General features: G+C 60.2%; 1 protein-coding gene across 4 annotated transcripts in view; it reads right to left on the reverse strand.

Annotated features, from left to right (window-relative positions):
* SYNJ2 (synaptojanin 2) overlaps positions 1-17,044 on the reverse strand; it is a 91,771-nt gene that overhangs the window by 34,446 nt on the left and 40,281 nt on the right. For all 4 annotated transcript variants that reach the window (XM_051855211.2, XM_008263731.4, XM_070073332.1 and 1 more), the window contains exons 5-7: positions 10,384-10,467; positions 6,146-6,207; positions 1,307-1,403 (exon numbers count right to left, since the gene is read on the reverse strand). In XM_051855211.2, the coding sequence (XP_051711171.2) occupies positions 1,307-1,403; positions 6,146-6,207; positions 10,384-10,467 (243 nt within the window). The remainder of the gene's footprint in view (positions 1-1,306; positions 1,404-6,145; positions 6,208-10,383; positions 10,468-17,044) is intronic.

Below are 17,044 nucleotides of genomic sequence, written 5' to 3' on the forward strand. Positions count from 1 at the left end.
AGGACTGGAAGGAAGGGCCAGGAGGCCACCGGGCTGGGGAGGCTCTGAGTGCCTGTCTCTGATGAGCCAAGGGCAAATCAACGCAGAAGCCTTGCTGTGCTGAACCAAGTGTTGTTCTTGGCAGCCATGGCCGATGGCCTGGGGCCAGCACCCCGCTCAGCTGTGAGCGACCTGCCGGGTCCCAGGCTGGGCAGCACTAATGCCATGGGGACCCCTGGTCAGGACCATGACTCAGGTCTCCAGGTGGAGTGGCCACCTGGTGTCCCCACCAGGCCACCTCCTGCCCCTCCGGGAACAGAGGAGCTGGGGCACCTGGGGGGTGAGGGGGTCCAGACTTTCCCCATAACTCCAGGCATAAAAGGCACAGATTTTGGTGGTGATGTTTTTTTTTTCTTCCTACTTAAAATAAGCAGCCAGCACCACTGCCAAGCCCTGTGGGACAGGCAACACTGCTGAAGTTTGCTGCCAATGGCAACAAACCAAACAGGAAAAGCAGGTCTGGCAACCAGAGCGTCCATGCTCCTAGCCTGGGGCTTTCTAAGCAGAGTGAGCGCCCAAGCTGGGCTTGCCTTATGCCAGCTGGGGGTCAAGGGCCAGGGACCAGGCGCCAGCGGCTGGCTGAAGGGAGGCCAGACTGCAGGCTCTCTCCACAAAGGGCTTCTGTGAGCTCCCAGCAGGCTCTGGCTTGGTCTCCATGAAGCAAGGCCACGAGAGAGCAGGCAGGACGGGGGCAGACGGCGCATCCTGGAGCCTCTTCCCTAGGAGACTGTGTGCACCGGGAGAGAGCCCAGGGGAGACACCTGCTCCCCATGCCGATCCCTGGGCGTGGGAGGAAGTTCCCTGGGGGCAGGCACAGCAGCTCCCACTGGCAGCCTACAGAGGGGTGAAGCAGGAGAAGCTGCCCACGCTGGACCCAGACCAAGGCACGTGTGCCCTGCAGCACTGGCAGGCGTGTGCAGAGTAGCCACACCCAGGGAGGAAGCCACACCACGTGGGAGGACATGGGCAGGCTCCACCTCTTCCCTCTCAGGACTGGAAGGCAGCTCTCCATGGGAGAGTGGGGAAGGCCTGGCCCCCGGGGCCTCACTGCCCCCAGGGTAGGGGAATGCAGCTGGGGATGGAGACGCTTGGCTTTATTTTGGATGTGAGCAAATTCTCCCAACACTCAGCTCATGAAAGCGGCGTGCAGTGCGCCAGGCACCTGTGCAGGGACGCCAGCTGCCCACGCTGCTCTGTGCGGCCCCACGGGCGCCTCCGTGTGACAGGGGCTCAGGTGTGGAGGAGCCGGGGGAGGGGCGCTCCTCACCTTGAAGGCTCTGTTGAGCACCTCCTCTCCGCCTCTGCTGCCCAGCAAGTTCACGACCACCTGCTTCCCGTACTGCTCCTTCAGAAGCACCATGTGCCTGCAACGACAGGTGGGCAGGCAGCCGGTGAGGCCGCAGCGTCCAGGCTCGGACCAGGGGTCCGCCCACCCCTCCAGGGAAGAGGTGGAGAAGGGACCAGAGGATGAGCCACGGCCATGACTCCCCCAAGCGTGGAACACGAGCCCGAGGGTGCAGAAAACCCGTCTCTCCAGCCACCATCGCCACTCCCTAGAATTCCCACTGGCAGGAACAGGTAGGCAATGGCCAGTTAGCATGGAAGGCACAGGCCAGGAAGGGCATGGTGCAGGCCAGGTGTCCACTGTGCCTGCAGATCACGGCCACTTGGTCTACACCAGCTAGCCTGACCTCGCATGAGCACAGTGGGGTCAACATCATGCTGCATAGGCCTGGAATTGACCTCTCTTTCCACTGGCTCCCGGTCCCTCCCAGAAACAGAAAACCTCATGGAGAGCCAACAACCTCAGCACCCGCTCTCCTGTCCAAGTGCTGCGTTGCAGGATGTGGAGCCCAGGCAGGGCGGTGGAACCAGTTTTGTGGGCTTCACACACGGTCCTGCACCGGACGGAGGGTGTTTAAAGACGCCTGGCAGAATACGAGGGAGCGTCTCCACCACGGGCCCTGTGCTTCCAGATTGGTGAAAGTAACTGTCGTCTTGAAGTTGGGAATGTCTAAATGTTTAGAAGGGAGGAGGAGCAGGTGTTGGGCACAACAGTGGGGTTGCTGTTTGGGATACCTGCACGCCTGGGTTCAAGCACCACTCTGCTCCCCAGCCCAGCTTCCTGCTAATGCATACCCTGGGAGGCAGCGGGTGATGGCTCAAGGCCGACAGGTCCCTGCCACCCGTATGGGAGACCTGCAGTGAGCTCCCTGTTCCTGGGAACCAGAGATGGAAGATCTAGTGCTAGGCTCATCCTCTCTCCCCCCATACATACGTAAAAAAATTATTTATCCAAAGGGTAGAGTTAGAGAAAGAGAGGGAGAGATCTTCCCATTCACTGGTTCACTCCCCAAATACAAACAACAGCCAGGGCTGGGCCAGGCTGAAGCCAGGAGCCAGGAGCTTCTGGGTTTCCCGTGTGGGTGCTGCGGCCCAACCATTTGGGACATCCTCCACTGATTTTCCAGGTGCATTAGCAGGGAGCTGGATCAGAAGTGGAGCAGCCGGGACTCAACCAGCACCCATATGGGATGCTGGCAGTGGCTTTACCTGCTATGCCACAGCACTTGTCCCATCTACCTTTCAAATAAATAAAATAAGTGAAAACAAACAAAAATATACAAATAAGAAAAAGACATAATGCAAGCCAATGTAAAATTGTAACTTAAGAGTGTGATTTTTTTATGCCTAAATCTAGAAAAAGGATTAGAAAGAAACACATCAAGATATTAAAAGTGGTAAAATTCTGGCTGGTGCCGTGGCTCACTAGGCTAATCCTTCGCCTGCAGCGCCGGCACATTCTAGTCCCAGTTGGGGCGCCGGATTCTGTCCTGGTTGCTCCTCTTCCAGTCCAGCTCTCTGCTGTGGCCCAGGGGTGCAGTGGAGGATGGCCCAAGTGCTTGGGCCCTGCACCCCATGGGAGACCAGGAAGAAGCACCTGGCTCCTGGCTTCAGATGGGCGTGGCATGCCGACTGTAACGGCTACTTGGGGGGTGAACCAATGGAAAAAGAAAGACCTTTCTCTCTGTCTCTTTCTCTCACTGTCTAACTCTGCCTGTCAAAAAAAAAAAAAAGTGGTAAAATTCTTATATAATTAAATGTTTCCTTCTTTAAACATTTTCCCTCTTTTCTAAATCTCTACAATGACGTGTTTGTTTGAAAAACTCACAAAAGCAGCTTTGATAGCCCAACAACAGAAAACAACATTGTCTCACTCTGAGGGACGGCATTGTGTCGTGGAAAGAATGCGGACTTTGAAGCGGGCGGTGTGAGTTTAGGGCCACGGCTGACACGCTGACCTCGGGCAGGGTGAGCCTCTCCTGGCCTCCTGCCCCGGCAACAAGGGCTTTGCCAAGCCAGGGCCCTGGGAGCCTGTGACAGGGCAGAACCTGTGTGGCTCTGCCCTGAGAGGGCGAACCCCAGGCCGAGGCCCACCCAGAGGGCTCTGTCTCCGAGCAGGCAGCCGAGGCGCCTGGGCAGTCACTTAGACTTGAGGGTGACCTGGGAAGCCTGCTGTGCCCACCCACCCAGGCCACAGCCTGATGGCGGCTTATCAGAAACAGGGTGCGACTGCTGCACCTGCTTCTCACCCGCAGGTGCCAGGGTGGGAAGTGCAACACCTCCACCCAAACACCCAGGATCCATGGCCCACCCACTCTGGGCCAGCCCCTTCATGTGCAATAAGCCACACCCTCCTGCAGAGGGCAGCACTGAGGACAAAAACAGGGAAAGGGACCAGGACAGAGCCGGGTGCTCTCGGCTTCCCTTGAACCTGAAAGGAAGACAAACACACTTGCTGCTGAATTCAAAGACACTGCTCGCTGGGTCGGGAGGCGAGTCACCAGGGCAAGTTCTGGTGCCTGCATCAGCTCCCCGCCTTGGTGGCTTGGTGCCCCGAGCCCGTGTCTCACTCTCTCTGCCCATCTGCTATGGGAAACAGGAGCGTTTGTCAGGACATCGGGGACTCAGAGGGGTGGGAACACCCCTCATCTTCAGGGAGCACCCGACAGATGCCCCCGAGGTCCATGCTAGGATGCCAGGCACAGCAGCTCCACGTGTGCAAAGCCAGGGGGCCAGAGGAGAGCCGTGCCATTCTGAGTGTAAGGGTCATGACCCATGGACACCCGCCAGCAAGCCCAAATGGCTGGTCCCATTCCCACACCCTCCCTCAACACCTGGCAGCCTCAGATGGCCCATACAGACGACGCCAGCACTGCCTGGCAGGCAGAGAATCTACTGGCAGTTTCCCGGAGAGGCACGGGTGGGGAAAGAGGGGATTTAGTCTGCTCCGAATCCGTGGAAGAGCTCACAGAGGGAGCCGCTGTTGTGGTGCAGTGGGCTAAGTCGCTGCCTGTGACACCAGCGTCCCATGGAAGAGTGCAGGTTAGAGCCTGGCTGCCCTGCTTCGGATCCAGCTCCCTGCTGATGTGCCTGGGAGGCAGCAGGTGATGCCCAAGTGCTTGGGCCCCTGCCACCCAAGTGGGAAACCAGGATGGAGTTCCAGGCTCCTGGCTTCAGCCTGGACCAACCCTGCCTGTCACAGACATTCGGGGAATGGATAGGCAAATGCAAATTCAGTCTCTCTCTCATCTGCCTTTTAAGTAAATAAATATTTGAAAACATTTAAATAACAGAACCCACGGACTGGAAGCAGTGATGTCCCAGGGAGGAAGCCGGAGGGTGCCTGGCATCCTGGGGTCTCTGCTCTCGAGGTGGCGTTACGGTGCCCCGCCACAGTCAGTAGACAGGTGCGTCATCTCATTTCCAAATGCTACCCTCAAACAAGAGGGAAATGTTTAGAATTCACGCGACACTGGCAGCTCCTTCCAAGGGGATGGGCGAGCACACGATCCCGGTCCAACATCACGGTTAAACACAGTACAGAGGCCGCTCGCTGCAGCCAAAGCTGCACACGGCCGCTGCCTGGGGAGGGCCTGGGGGTCCACAGAGTTGTTTCTGACTTGCAGAAGAGACCTGGGGAAGCTCCCCCGGGGCAGGGCAAGCAGGAAAGAGCGGTGGGGCTCCCCCGGGCGGCGAGCCACCTGCACGCGTGTTCTCTGGGTTCTGGAAGGTTCCGGCTGTACATGAATGTGCGCGCTCTAGGGAACGGCCCGTGAACACCAGGGCTGGGGCACGCCCAGCAGGACGCCGTCCTCTCCGCTGTGCATCTGCCTCAGGGAGAATTTCAGTCTCTGTTCCTCCACGAACACGGAACATAGATTAACGTCCAGCAGCAAACTCCATGCGTTCGGTACTCAGAGCGTCAGAGGTTTCCTTGACACAAGGTCAGGTGTTTCTGTGATGGGACTGCAAAGATGCTCACTGCGCCTAACAGCTGGGCAGTGGCCGCAGCTGGGCTCCCGCTGCCAGCGTCGTGCCCCACACGCGCATGCAAGCTTTCGGTGGGGTGACGGAAACCGTCAGCCTTTACTGTTAAGAACTTCTAATTTAGGACAGATGCAGCTTCCTGATGGCTTTTCTTGAGCAAGCTGCTGAACTCAGAGTGTTATACCCCAATTTGTGTTTTCTTCCATTTTTATTTATTTATTTGCATCTTATTTGAAAGGCAGAGAGACACAGAGAGATCTTCCGTCTGCTGGTTCACTCCCCCAATGCCCGCAGCAGCCAGGGCTGGGCCAGGCCAAAGGCAGCAGCCTGGAACTCAGTCTGTGTCTCCCTCATGGGTGGCAGGTACCTACTACCTCCTGGGATGTGCACTGGCGGGAAGCTGGATCGGAAGCAGAGGAGCTGGACCTCGAATGGGCAAGCAGAAATGGGACGCGGGTGTCCCAGGAAGCATCTTCACTTCTGGGCCAAATGCCCACCCGTCCTAGATTTAGCGGATCCCTAATTAGCCAGAATAAATAGATGGAGCCTCACTGTAAGAAGGAACTAATAACATAAATAATCGCCAAGTGTTGCCTGAATATTCATCAACTTCAGGGAAAGCGGAGAGCAAGTGAAGATCCCATTTGCAAACTCCCTTTTTGCATCAAGGTCCAAAGTCAAAGGCAGGTTTAGACCCAGGATTGGGGCCTGCCTGCCTCTCTCCGTCCCCGGTGCCCCTGTCCAATGGCAGGGGAAGGCGCCAGACAACTCCTACCTGTCGAAAGCAGGGGCGTTGGCTTCCAGGCCTCGGTGGAGTCTCAGATGGTGAGAGCCCACCTACAGCAAAGAGAAAGAACAACAGTGATTCTCGTGCACCGTGAGCGACGAAGCCGGGCTTCCCCGTCCCCTTCTCGTGGCCGGCCAGGCTTATGCAGCAGCCGCGCGGTCCCCTCCGCCGCTCAGTCCCAGCTCAGCAGGGCAGGGCTCCTGGGACTCAGCTAACGGCGCTGCAGCCTTGGGCCCTGTGGCCTGGAGTCTGACTTCGCGGCTGCCTGGCCACCTGCAGCCTGCACCGCGCCGGCTAGCATCCTTGCAGAGATGGAAGAGAAAGCCCAGGTGAGACCGTGAGGCAGATGTCGGATGTCCAGAACCCGGGCTAGCACGGAGGTCGGCAGGTCCACGAGGCAGGCAGAAACTGCTCCCCGGGAACCCCATTCCCCTCAAAGTGAGTTATGCGAATTATCCAACTTCATTGCTATCTAGAGCTACCTATGGAACATTCAACTCAGCTTGAAAAACAAATTTAAAAATACATGTCATTGAAGCTGGCTCAAAGGGGCCCTCACTGGTCCAGTCTGGGGTAACGTGAGCATCAGATTATATAAGGGAAGGAACGGATTACAACCTGATAAATAAAACAGGAATGGGGATCTGTGGATCTGTACTGCTGCCAGGTGGGCAGACAGGTGGATTTAGTTGTTTGAAAGGCAGAAGAGTTGGGGGGGAGAGGGAGAGAGGGAGAAGGAGAGAGAGAGAGAGATGGAAGAAGAGGGAGGAAGGGGAGGGGAGAGAGGGAGAGGGAGGGGAGGGAGGGAGAGACAGAGAGGGAGGGAGGGAGGGAGGGGAGGGGAGAGAGGGGGAGGGAGAGACAGAGAGGGAGGAAGGGGAGGGGAGGGGAGAGAGAGTGAGGGGGAGAGAGAAAGAGAGGGAGGGGAGGGAGGGAGAGACAGAGAGGGAGGGAGGGAGGGAGGGGAGGGGAGAGAGGGGGAGGGAGAGACAGAGAGGGAGAGGGAGGGAGGAAGGGAGGAAGAGAGGGAGGGAGGGAGAGGGAGGGGGGGTCTTCCATGTGCTGGTTCATTCACAGGTGGCTCCAACAGACAGGGCTGGGCCAGTCCTTTGCCAAGAGCTTCATCTGGGTCTCCCTCGTGGGTAGCAAGGGTCCAAACACTTGGGCTCTTCCCAGGTCACCAGCTGGGAACTGGATCAGAAGTGGAGCAGCTGGGACACAAACCAGTACCTACATGGGATACTGGTGCTGCAGGCAGTGGCTTTACCACTATGCCACAATGTCGACCCCAACTTTTTTCCCCCAAAGATCTATCATTCATTCAAAAGCCAGAACCACAGAAAGACAGGGGAGGGGGAGGGAGAGAGCTTTCATCTGCTGGTTCACTCCCCAGATGGCCTCAACAGCCAGGGCTGGACCAGGCTGAAGCCAGGAGCCATTTTCTGGTCTCCCATATGGGTAGCAAGGGCCCAAGAACCTAGGCCATCCTTCGCGGCTTTACGCAGGCCATTACTAGGGAGCCGGATTGGACATGGAGCAGCTGGGACTCGAACCAATGCCCATGTGGGCAGGCGGCTGCTTCACCTGCTTCACCTGCTACACAAAATGCCGGCCCCCAACTCGTTTTTCTAAATGTACTGCTCAGTTGAGGTTTCTTCTGCAAGTTGTGAAAGTGGTGTCGCTGCAGCCGCCAGAACGGACTCTCCGGCTTAATCTGGGCCGCTCAGGGTGACCACGGCCAGCTGCTGAAAGCCGCCCTCCTGGTTCCCCCCGCGATGACCTGGCCTCTCCCGCATGACGCAGTATTTATGGGCTAAACGTGGGTATCGGGCTCAAAGGCCAGCAAATCCCCAGAGAGAGTCACAGACAGCACAGCTCCTGAGCGGGAGCCCGCAGACGCAAGGGCTGTGGCGCGGCACAAGGGTCCGGAAGCTCAAAGCATGGCCCCAGCCCCAACGCCGAGCCTGGCGTGCGTCAGACCAAGGCCCAGTCACCCATGGCGGGGTCAGGCTGCACCCGGGGTGTCACCAAGGTCAAGCTGGAGACCGGAAATAAAGCAAAGCGGGGAGCGACATAGGAGGCGTGCTTGCTTCCTTAGAGGAGGGAACATGGAAAGTTCCAGAAACAGGACAGAAAGTGGCCAAAGGAGACGGACGGACTGGAGAAAGGAGGAGGCAGGAAGTCCCTCCTCTGAGGGCTGAGCGGGACTCACGTTGCGGGGGAGGGGATCCAAGCAGCTCCCGTACAGCTGGATACCTTGGAGGGAGAGAGGACAGCCACCTAGGGCATGGAGGGGCTCATGGCAGGGCCCTGGGTGGGGGGGTCCCTGGATTCAGTGGGGGGCAAAAGCCATGAATTTTTTTTTTTTTTTTTTTGACAGGCAGAGTAGACAGTGAGAGAGAGAGACAGAGAGAAAGGTCTGTCTTCGCCGTTGCTTCACCCTCCAATGGCCGCCGCGGCCGGCGCGCTGCGGCCGGCGCACCGCGCTGATCCGATGGCAGGAGCCAGGTGCTTCTCCTGGTCTCCCATGGGGTGCAGGGCCCAAGGACTTGGGCCATTCTCCACTGCACTCCCTGGCCACAGCAGAGAGCTGGCCTGGAAGAGGGGCAACCGGGACAGAATCCGGCGCCCCGACCGGTACTAGAACCCGGTGTGCCGGCGCCGCAAGGCGGAGGATTAGCCTAGTGAGCCGCGGCACCGTCCAAAAGCCATGAATTTCAAAGGGTCTTTGGCAAGTCATAAGACTAGCACGACCACACCCCCAATTTCTGAACTTTGCCCAAGTTTCACGCGAAATCCAACAGGTCTCCCTGCTTCCTTTCAGACCTAAACTCATCTGGACAATTTCCTAAATACACAGCTCAAGAAGCTTCCAAAGGAAAACTCCGAGTCATTCAAAAAACAAAACAAAGTTACGCAGTTTTGGAATGCCCAGGTCAGGAAATCTACGGGGACAAAAGGCTGCACAGTAGCCGAGGTGACAGAATGGGGGTGACCGCTCCTGGGCCAGGCATGACACGACCTAAAATTAGACTTGGTGAAAGTCACACAACTAACTCTGTGAGTGCATTGCGACCACTGAGCTGTCGCCTTCAGAGGGTCAAGTCTGTGGCACTTAGATCTCAGTGCGGCTGTTTTTCAAAGCCCTGTACTCACCAGGGCGCCAGAGGAATGCCTATGCCAGGGTTGCACCCTGTGTCCCCTCTGAACGCCCCCAGCCATCCTTGCATGGCTTGGCTGTCCCTTGATAACGTCTTTTCTCCCCCCAAAAACCTCAGAGCCCCGATGAGACACTCAACCCACCCAGCTCACCCTGGGAGCCACACGGCAGGTTTCCAATGCCGTCAACACCACACGCTGACGGCTGCGGGGGCTCGGGTCAGGTCCATGGCTGGGCTGAGAAGCTGAACCCAAGGCCAGGGACTCTGAGCCCCGCTGTGTCAGGCACCCCTAAGAAGCCGGCAGAGTGTCCCTGAGTGGCGGCCCAGGTGCGGTCATGTGGAGAGTCCAGGGTAAGAAGAGCCTACAGTGACAATGGCCCCAGCGGGCTGGTTTCCTGGACAGGTCCGCATTCCCTCCACACAGGGAAGAAGAGGGGGTTCGCGGGGCGCAGTCTCGGGTGCTCCCCGCCAGGGAGCCCACTGCTGTCATCCAGTGATGACTGCCGTGCCCTGGCAGCACGCCCGCCCCACGCCTGGGCTCTTTCCAGAGACAGAAGCCAAACACCGTGCACCTGCCACGGCCCCGTGCTCAGAAATTCCAGGAACGTTCTGCACGAGCCTCACGTGGCTGCACCCAGCCCCGCCCCCCAAGGCCGGCCCTGCCACAGCCCCAAGGGGTCCCACAAACCCCCTGAAGCCCCCCATGAGAATCCTGGCTCTCAGCAACGTTCCCAAGCCACGAACTTCGGGTCACCCTCCAGTCATCCCACCCAGGGAGACGCCGCGGCTCACTTCCTCAGAGCCCGGGCACTGCATCCGGGCCAGCACCCACATGCTGCCCAGCCACGGACTAGACCCAGCGGGGCTGCTCTCCACAGGCGTGCACGCACACACACACACACACAGGTGCCCCGTGCACCCTCCGGCAGCTCGGCTCCATACATGAAGCTCGTAGGACAAGACAGGACACCGCAGCATGAGTACAGCGTGAACTGGGACGCGCGGGCTGTTTGGGGGAGGGGCGGGTGTGCCATCTCACAAGCAGGTGGCATTTTGGGGACCTACCTGAAGGCCTGGCTGCTCCCAAAACAGCGGGACGGAGCCTCTGACCTGGACGAAGGAGGACACGCCATCATCCATGTAGATCGTCTGCGGCACAGGGACACAAAGGAGAAGCGTCTTCAATGAAACTGAATGTCCCAGCCCGGTAACAGGATCCCGCGCCTGTGACCTGACACCAGCCAGAATGAAGGGCAGGCGGTGGCTTCGGTGCCCTCTGCTCCGTGCCCAGCTCGGCTGGCACAGCTCGCTGACCGCAGGCCGGGCAGCAGGGCCTGCTGGCTGCGGACAGCGCCCCAGGAGGGCGAGAACTCTCAGGGCGGGGCTCGATCTTACCCACCTCCCTTCAAAGCCTGGGACCCCGCTCTCCCCACCCACTCCCCCGTCACTCTGGGCATAGAAGCCACCGCACTCTGGGATTTAACAAGGATGTCCTTGGAGTGCTCTATTTTTACCTTGTCGGGCAGCTGGGCAGCAGAGAGCTATGGGAAGAGGACTGAATGAAATCAAATAAAGGCGCCGCGGCCGGAGGACCTCGCCGACTATGCGAGTCAGGCCTGCACTTGACAAAGTCAAGACGCAACTTGGACGCACGCTTGCTGCTGGCCCCGTGCCACGGTGTCGGCCACACACACAACACCATGTCCACATCTCCCAGGGCACACAGCCCCCCGTGGAAACAAATGACACTTACAGGTTAAAACTCCATCTCCTCCCCCCACCCATGCAGCTATGCAGGCCACTGATGACGAAAGAGAGCAAGGAAGCTTAAAAAAAAAAAAAAAAAAAGGTGGCGCACCTGCAGAGAAAGGCCACAGCAGTTATCAGATGCCGGCCCTTTATCTGTGCAACCGTACCCTGGCCTGGCAGGACCAGGTCGGGTGCTGCTGCGAGGCCTTTCCACGCCGTGGCAGCCTGCTCCCTTACAGGGTAGCTTTCCACGCAGGCTGGCTCCCGCTCAGATCACACATGCATTAGTAATTCTGCAGGGAGGGGAGGACTTGACCCTCAGCACCCTGCCTCCCGGGACCCCAGGAGCCTGGCATCTCCTGCTGTTGACCTGAAATTCCATCCTTTCGGCTCCAGGGGAAAAACAGCCCTGGATAAGAGCTTGCTGCGTCCAGATACTGACCAGCAGCACGTGTGGCGCCCTCGGTTACTCTAACACAGCCAGGACGGAGCAGTGGGCGTGGCGATGTCAGCAGGTGCGGTGGCTACAGCTGCCCAGCACCGTGACCTGGACGGCCCGGACTCCCGGGGAGGAAGCCCCCTCAGCCAAGGCTTTTGTGTAAAGCAACTCTCGATGCCTCCAGGGCCTGCTCTCCTCCTGCGCTCTGACCAACACATGCCCGGCACTGCTTCAGGCATTGTGGCAGGGCCTCGAGCCCAGGCTCGCCCAGCCCCTCCTGGCCACCGGTGCTCCAGGCTCTGCAGGAGCAGGACAGGAAGCACAAAGCACCACTCCCTCCTCCTCGTGGAATCTTCCAGTCTGGCCCTGCCCTGTGATCAGGGCCCCCTCCTTTGCTCCCAGGTAAGCGGTCTCCCTTCTGTGCGAGAAAGAAGCGCATCTCAAGGACACCACCTTCGCAGAGGTCACGGGCATCCCTGTGGGAGGTGGATGGAGAGGGAGAGCCCAGGAGATGAGATCGCTGGGAGGAGCCTGGCCAAGGCCAAGTCCACTGCCCACCCACCCCCCCCCAGCCTGTGCCTCTGACGTCACCTGGGGCACAGGGAGCAGAGGCGAGCGTGAGCCCAGCCCGAGAGGCACTCGGAAGGCACAGCTGCTTCCTCTCTGCGCAGAGACCATGCCGGCCCTGTGCATGTGGGAGGGGCCCCTGGAGGTGTACGAGGTGGGGACGGAATGCTGGACACAGCAGGCAGAGCAACAGGGCCCGAGACAGGAGCCTTCAGGGAGGAGGGCGCCCTGGTGCCAGCGCCAACACTCAGCGAGGCCGGGCCACGCAGGCACCCCCGGACTTGCGGCCATGACGGCCGCCCTGAGCGGCTCCTTTCATGTGGTGGTGACAGCAGAAACTCGATGCCACGGAAAAAAGGGACAGGGCAGGAAAAGCCACGGCCAGGTATGCACGCTTCCACCTTGGGGGCCTTCCGTGGGGCTCTTTCCCTCTGCGCGGTCTACACAGCAAGCTGCCCAAGTCTGCACTCTCCGGGGCCAAGCACAGGTGCCCTAACCTCCACGCTGTTGATGGCCTCATCCTCCACAGCCAAATGCCAGCCTGGCCTCCTGTCCTTGTGACCCACGGAGGGACTTTTGGGTTTTGTTTTCCTTCGGTGAGTCACCTGCAGAGTGCACCCGCCTGGTCTGACTCAGAGCCGAGAAGACCCCTGGTTTCCTCCCAGGATCCTGAGACACCACGTGCATGCATACACGCTACACAACACACGCATGCCTGGGCAACACGCAAACGCACAGACCGCACGCATACCTACTGAGAGAAACACACAATCCCACATGACCACACAACGCACACGCACGGATGTGATACAACACAGCCGATGCACACCTACAGCTGCCCCTAGGACAAAAGTGGTGGGCGACACAGGCTCCGCCCTTCCCCGGCTGGGAGAATGAATTTATGAAAAGCCAAGGTGCCTGCCCAGAGTCCCTGCCCCGGCGACCCCATCTGTCCTGTGTGTAGTTTCTGCACTGGACAGAGGATGCCTGCATGGACGGCTGACCAGGGCCTCCATTGGAGATGCTCCCTTCCCTGGCAGTGCCCGGGCAGTGGTGGCTGCTGGGCCACACCCCGGGGGGTGCACCACCTCCCCCTAGCATGCCCCAGCGGGCCCCAGGGGCTGTCACCTCCAATGCCAGGCCAGGAGAGGGCAGCCCACACTACCTGCTCTGTCCACTGGGATCCCAAGGTCTCAGGGAGCCACGCACAAGTAGACGTGTGTGTGAGAGCACAGTCGGCCCCATGCACCATCCTGACCCAGGGCATCCACAATCACAGCTCTGCAAACTCAAGGAAGAGGCCGGGCCGGGCCCCAGCAGCCCCAGCAGGGCAGGCCCGCCCCTTGCTCCCAGGGCAGGCAGGCGTCGCCCGGCTCAGCACAGGCTGCAGGCTGCGCACGGCTTCCTCCCACCGCCTCCAGCCCCTGGCCCAGCAGCACGAGCGCCTTCAGCAGCAGGTGGCCAGGGAGCAGGGCTACGCAGCAAGCAGAGCCCCCTGGAAGTTTCCATCTTCAAAAAATCAAACCAAAGACCTGGAACCAGCGGTGCACCCCCGTCACGGCAGGGCGCCCGTTGTGGGGGTGCAGAGACAGAGAGCGTGAGGTCCCCGGGGCTGCATCCCAGGGGAGCCACAGGAGCACCTGTTCTCCTGGGGATGGTCGCCTCCCTTCACCTCTCCCTGCTGCTCCTGCCTGACGCTTTAGAAGAGGGCACGTGGCACCTACGTTCGGAAGCACCTGGAGCGAGCTCCGGGCACGGCAGATGTCCCCTGGCGCCCCTGCTTCCCTTCCTCCCGCTGGGTCTCCCTTGGCGGGCAGCCAGCCACTGAGGCCTGGCCTGGAGAGCAGTGAGGGCTGCACTCTGTGTCCCGCTCGCCCCAGGGCGGAGCCTGGCAGCAGCCGTCACAGTCAGACCCTGCTTCCCGGTCCCCGGCAGTGCGAGCTGGGACTCAGGCCCGGGGGTGCCGCCCTCCTGCCCCCGGGTGGGGGTCACCTTCTCCCCCCGCATCCTGGTGGTCAGCAGGCTGCGGCTGTCAGACAGCACGAGTGGCCTGGGCTCTACTCCCCAGCAAGCGTGTCGAGGCGGCCTGAAACCCGCACGCCCCACACAGACAGCCTCGGGGGCGAGGCCGTGAGCCTGTGTCCAGCCACGTGTCTGCTGGAAACAGGCTTCCGTCTCACTCCTGAGCGCCCACAGCTGCCTGCTCCCCTGGGAGGGGGGGGGGGGACAGCAGATGGTGGTGTTGGGCTGCCTGTCAACAGCTGTGGCTCCAGGGACAGGGGCAAGGGGGGAACCAGACAGAAAGCAACACTGTCCGGCCCAGAGCCCAGAGGCAGAAAAGGGGCAAAAACCAGGAGGACGACCACGAAGGCTTGCAGGAGCCGAGAAATCCCTGCCCCGCCCCCTGCCCCAGACGAGGAAGGGCAGTGGGGGCCGCTCGGCGGCAGGGGCTGCTGGGGTCTGAACAAGATGTGCCCTCGGGAATCCACGCTGAAACGAGTCCCCACTTTGAGACGCTAAGAGGTGGGGCCAGCCCTGAAGCCACCCGTGCAATCAGCGGCTTGCTGAGCTCTCTCTCGAGTGGCCTGGCCCCCGAGCACCCCTCTCTCTCACCACGTGCTGCTCGTGCCACCCTGGGTCTCTGTCAGCACGAAGACCCTCGGTGTCAGTACCGAGATCCGTTGTCACTCACCCAGGCTGGGCACTGGGTCATCAGCAACAGGAACAGACCAGGACACGGCTGAACCCCCAGGGCCAGGGCCAAGGCCTCGCTGGGTGGCCCTGGGGTGGGAGGGAGGCTCAGGAGATGTGGGGGCAAGGTTCCGGCCTCTGAGCCCTAAGGGGCCCATCAGGAACATAGGAGACAGACACGCGTCACCCAGCACGCAAGCTGAAGCACCCAGAGCAGAGGCCCAGCCCTACTCCACGGGAACGCTGGTGTGTGTGCAGAAAATGAGAGCGCAGCCGGCAGGGGCGTGTCCATGGGGCTCACCGCACTGCATGGGCAGCACCGGGCGGCGGCAGCAGGCTGGGCCCTCGTGAGGGGCGGAGCTAGATGCGGTGTGGGCCTGCGGGATGGGGCCTCCCTTGGAAGCAGGTCATATGGCACAGGGCAGCCGAAGAAAGTGGGTGGACACACACACACACACACAGAAGAGCGGGCGGACACACACCCACACAGACACACACACATAGAAGAGTGGGCAGACACACACACACACAGAAGAGCGGGTGGACACACACACACGCACACCCCCCCACACACAAAGAGCAGGAGGACACACACACACACACACACAGAAGAGCGGGCGGACACACACACATACACACACAGAAGAGCGGGCAGACACACACACACACACACAGAGAAGAGCGGGCGGACACACACACACGCACACCCCCCCACACACAAAGAGCGGGAGGACACACACACACACACACAGAAGAGTGGGTGGACACACACACACACCCACACACACCCAGAAGAGCGGGTGGACACACACACACACACACACACACACACGGAGGACAGGCCATATGAAGACCGGGGCAGAGACTGGGCTGAGGCTGCCGCGAGCCTGGTGACACCTGGGCCACCGAGCGAGAGACGCAAGGAAGGGTCTCCCGACACCCTGATTTCAAACGTCCGGCCTCCAGGGCTGAGAGAGAACAGACGCCTGTTGTTTCCAGCCGCTGGGTTGTGGGTTCATGACGACAGCCCCAGGAAACTCGCACGCTCGGCGGTCACTCACTCAGCACTGAGACACCCTGGCTTTTCAGAAAGGACAGTGGGAGCGGAGTGCTTACTCTAACAACTGGTCGGGGTCCAAAATCCACCAACACCAGGACCACATAAGGGCTTCTCTGCCCGGTGACTGGCCGAGGCTGGACGCAGAGCGAGGCAGGGGCCCTCCGGGGCTGCCCAGGGCCCCTAGGCTCCCGGTGCCTCACAAGTTCACGGTCTCTGGCACCGTCAGCCCCTGTTCCCGGAACAGCACCCAGGCCGCGGCTGGTGGCAGGCAACAAGCACTTTTTTTCCAGGAAGGGAATGGTAGGAAGGCTTATACTCAAGGTGAAAATGATGACAGAAATGGGGCCAGGAGGGGGGTGCCTGGGAGCAAAGTGAAGTGGCTGCCAGCAAGCAGGCCTGAGCAAGGAAAACAAAACAGCCTCTGCTTGGGGGCTACAAGCCGCCCCCCCCCATCCTGTTCCACCCTGAACAGCCTCATCCACGCCCAGGGGAGCAGCCACCGAGCAGCCTCGAGCAGGCAAGTGCACCTGCGGCTCCCGTTCCAATGCCTCTCCTGGGAGCGCCCCATCCCAGAGCAGGTGCTCAGATCTGGGCTGAAGGGAACTGGCGAAGTCCTCACAGGGGCACCCGTGACAGCAGCAGAGAGGCGCCTGCAGAGCTGCCCCCCGTGAACACACGCAGGGGTGAAGCTCGCCACCCCCGGAAAGGCCACGCGTGGGCCTTCCCTCTCTCGGAATTCACTCCGCCTGCTGTCCCACCGAGGCGCAGAGTCCTGGGGGTCGCAAGTTAGAGGACAAAACTCAGAGCTGTGAGGCAGCATCTCTGGGAACGAGGGAGGAAGCGGCTGGCTCTCCGTGGAAGTGCTGACAGCCACGGCAGCTCAGCAGGCAGACCCCTCCCAGGCGCTCACCCTCGCTTCCTGGATAAAGCGTTGGTTGGTTTAAGAGTTAAAAATGTCGGTTTCTTTTCTGGTCCTCCTGTTGCAATGGTCCGCCTATTTCTGGACCCAGAAGATGTTCCAAACCCTACTGGTTCGTCTGTCAGCTGTGGCTCCATGGGTGGGGCCCTCACCCATACATGGTAAAATCTCTCCATTCCTTTCAGCTAAAAATACGCCGGGGAGCAACACGGCCCGGCGTGAGATGTGAACCCAGCAAGGTGCGCTGCCAAAACCAGGGACTGTTTTCCGGCAAGTGCACCTGCTGCCCCCCCGTGCCCAT

The sequence above is a fragment of the Oryctolagus cuniculus genome, chromosome 5 (assembly GCF_964237555.1).
Source record: "Oryctolagus cuniculus chromosome 5, mOryCun1.1, whole genome shotgun sequence".
NCBI classification, from domain to species: Eukaryota; Metazoa; Chordata; class Mammalia; order Lagomorpha; family Leporidae; genus Oryctolagus; species Oryctolagus cuniculus.